Below are 3422 nucleotides of genomic sequence, written 5' to 3' on the forward strand. Positions count from 1 at the left end.
GTCAGCCTTCCTGCTCCTGTGATGCTGCTTGGCCTGCTGTGTTCATCCAGCTCTACACCTTGTTATCTCAAATGAGTTGGCTGTCTTTGTTTTGTTTTTGTTAGAGAATGCTTCCAGAATGAAGACAATGGGTGGTTGATATCAGAAGCATTGATAAAATTAGCGAGCATGTGCAAATAGAGGAGAGGAAAAGAGCTGGGAGAGTGTCTTTGTGTTCATAACACTCATCATTATGAGGCCTCTCACAGGATGTATGGACATTGGCTGCTGTTTACCGAGCATAATTGCAAATGTAAAAAGAATGCCAGCGGGGTCAGGCAAAGTCCAAGCGGGCGATAGTGGTGGGAGACTTGCTAGTTAGGGGCACAGACAGGCGTTTCTGTGGCCGAGTTTGAGACTCCAGGATGGTGTGTTGCCTCCCTGGTGCCAGGGTCAAGATGTCTCTGAGCAGTTACATGACATTCTCAAGGGGTAGGATGAGTGGCCAGAGGTTGTTGTGCACATTTGTACCAATGACATAGGTAGAAAGAGGGATGAGGTCTTGCGGAGTGGGTACAGGGGGTTAGGAAAGAGGTTGAAAAGCAGGACCTCGAGGGTAGTAATTTCTGGGTTGCTACCAGTGCCACATGCTAGTGAGGCAAGGAGTGGAACGATAGGACAGATGAATGTGTGGCTAAGGAGCTGGTGCAGGGGGTGGGGTTTCAGGTTCTTGGATTTCTGGGGTGGGGGTGCCCTGTACAAGAGGGATGGGGGTTGCACCTAAACTGGAGAGGAACCAGTCTCCTGTCATGGAGGTTCGCTAGTGCTACCTCGGAGGATTTAAACTGAAGAGTGTTTATTTCAAAGCAAGCAGTATTATGGATAAGGCAGATAAGCTTGGAGCCTGTATCAGTACATGGGACTAAGATGTGGCCATTACAGAGACTTGGCTGAGAGATGGACGGGACTGGCTGCCCAACTTTCCAGGGCTTCGTTGTTTTAGATGAGATAGAAAGGAAGGCAAGAGAGGTGGAGGAATGGCATTGCTAATCAAGGAGAATATTACATCTGCACTCAGAGAGGACATACTAGAGGACTCATCCAACATTCATCTGTTAGGCCACTTTTGGAATTTTGAGTTAAATTCTGGTCTCCCGTTATAGAAAAGCTGTTGTTAAACTTGAAAGGGTTCAGAAAAGATTTGCAAGGATGTTGCCAGGGTTGGAGGGTTTCAGCTATTAGGGGAGGCTGAATAGGCTGGGGCTATTTTCACTGGAGCAACGGAGACTGAGGGGTGACCTTATAGAAGTTTATGAAATCATGAGGGGCAAGGCTTGGGTGAATAGCCAAGGTCTTTTTCCCAGGATAGGGGTGTCCAAAGTACATAGGTCCCATTTTATATCTTTACCCTCTCACCTTAAACCTAAGGGGCAATATTTTCACACCTAGTGTAGTTTGTGTATGGAATGAGCTGCCAGAGGAAGTGATAGAGGCAATTATAATCACAATATTTAAAAGTCATCTGGATGGGTACATGAATAGGAAGGGTCTGGAGGGATATGGGCTACATGCTGGCAAATGGAACTAGATTGATTTAGGATATCTGGTCGACATGGACGAGTTGGACTGAAGGGTCGGTTTCCCTGCTGTACAACTCTACGACTGTCCCTCCCTCCTGTGTCTCTTTCTCTCTTCGTCTCTCTCTCCCACTTTCTCACCTCCGCCCCCATTCTCTCTGTCTCTCCCTCTCTCTGAAGCCCTGTCTCTGCCTATCTCTCTGTGTGCTTCTCTGTCTCTCTCACCCGGTCTCTTCGTCTGTGTGTGTGCACCCCTCTCTGCCTCTCTCTCTCTCCTTGTCTCTGCCTCTCTCTGTGTGTGCGCTTCTGATTTTCTCTCTCGCCTTGTCTCCGTCTCTCCGTGTGTGCCGCCGCTCTCTCACGCCCTGTCTCTTCGTGCATCTCTTTGTCTCTCTCCCTCGCGCTCTGTCTTTCCCTGTGTCTCTCTTCCTCTCGCCCTGTCTTTATCTATCCGTGCCTCTTCACCCGCTCAGCAGGGAGCGTTGTGAGATTTTAAAAAAAGTTAAAAATGCTCTGTTCAAACCCAACCCATTCACAATCAGACTGCACTTCCAATCCAGTCTCTCTCTCTCTCTCTCTCTCTCTCACACACACACACACTCTTTCTCCCTCTCATTTCCTCTCTCAGTCCATCCCCTTCCTCTCCTGTTCCTACTAGGTTTTTATCCCCCTCTGCCACGGCGACGTGTCCGCTGTCTGCAACCCTTTTCCCGGGTGGGGGCTGAGGATACAGCAATGTCCCTCCTTCCCGTGCTGCTGCTGTTGGTGCTGCTGTTCGGCAGCGGGGACCATCGCACCGCGCTCCCGGAGCCCTCCCTGAGGGAGCCCTACAACCTCCTGTTCTCCAGCGGCCTCCAGCATTACCACCAGGGGGATTGGGAACAGGCGGCCGGGCTGCTGCAGCGCTCGCTGCTCAGTCGCTCGGCCCTGCGCCGCCTGCTAGCCCACTGCCGCCGCCTGTGTCGGGAGCGGGGATCCGAGGTGGGAGAAGGTTTCTTTGCCCGGGTCCTGGGCACAGCCACCTGCCTGGACAGCTGCCTGCGCTTCCCGAGCACCCGGCCGCGGGTCAGCGGGCAGGTCCGCGACGCCTTCCGTAGCCGAGCAGCCTACAACTATCTGCAGCTCTCCTACTACAAGGTAAGAGGGGGGTTTGGGGTGAAGGGAGGATTGGGGACATGGGCAGGGTCCCTGTTTCACACCCTGCGCCGCTCCTAACGCAAAGCGAGGGATTGGGAATAGAACATAGAACATTACAGCGCAGTACAAGCCCTTGGGCCCTCGATGTTGCGCCGACCTGTGAAACCAATCTGAAGCCCATCTAACCTACACTATTCCATTATCATCCATATGTTTATCCAATGACCATTGACCTGCCCTTAAAGTTGGCGAGTCGACTACTTTTGCAGGCAGGGCATTCCACGCCCTTACTACTCTCTGAGTAAAGAATCTACCTCTGACATCTGTCCTATATCTATCACCCCTCAATTTAAAGCTATGTCCCCTCGTGCTAGCCATCACCATCCGAGGAAAAAGGCTCCCACTGGCCACCCTATCTAATCCTCTGATCATCTTGTATGTCTCTATTAAGTCACCTCTTAACCTTCTTCTCTCCAACGAAAACAGCCTCAAGTCCCTCAGTCTTTCCTCATAAGACCTTCCCTCCATACCAGGCAACATCCTGGTAAATCTCCTCTGCACCCTTTCCAATGCTTCCACATCCTTCCTATAATGCGGTGACCAGAACTGTATGCAATACTCCAAGTGCGGCCGCACCAGAGTTTTGTACAGCTGCAACATGACCTCCTGGCTCGGAAACTCAATCCCTCTACCAATAAAACCTAACACACCGTATGCCTTCTTAACAAC

General features: G+C 51.1%; 1 protein-coding gene across 1 annotated transcript in view; it reads left to right on the top strand.

The window, feature by feature from the left end:
* The first annotated feature begins 2129 nt into the window (after positions 1 to 2129).
* LOC109919539 (prolyl 3-hydroxylase 1-like) overlaps positions 2130 to 3422 on the top strand; it is a 26534-nt gene continuing 25241 nt past the window's right edge. Inside the window, exon 1 of the mRNA XM_048620935.1 lies at positions 2130 to 2693. Within this exon, the coding sequence (XP_048476892.1) occupies positions 2292 to 2693 (402 nt within the window). The 5' untranslated portion in view covers positions 2130 to 2291. The remainder of the gene's footprint in view (positions 2694 to 3422) is intronic.

Source organism: Rhincodon typus, chromosome 49 (assembly GCF_021869965.1).
Source record: "Rhincodon typus isolate 14 chromosome 49, sRhiTyp1.1, whole genome shotgun sequence".
Taxonomy (NCBI): Eukaryota; Metazoa; Chordata; class Chondrichthyes; order Orectolobiformes; family Rhincodontidae; genus Rhincodon; species Rhincodon typus.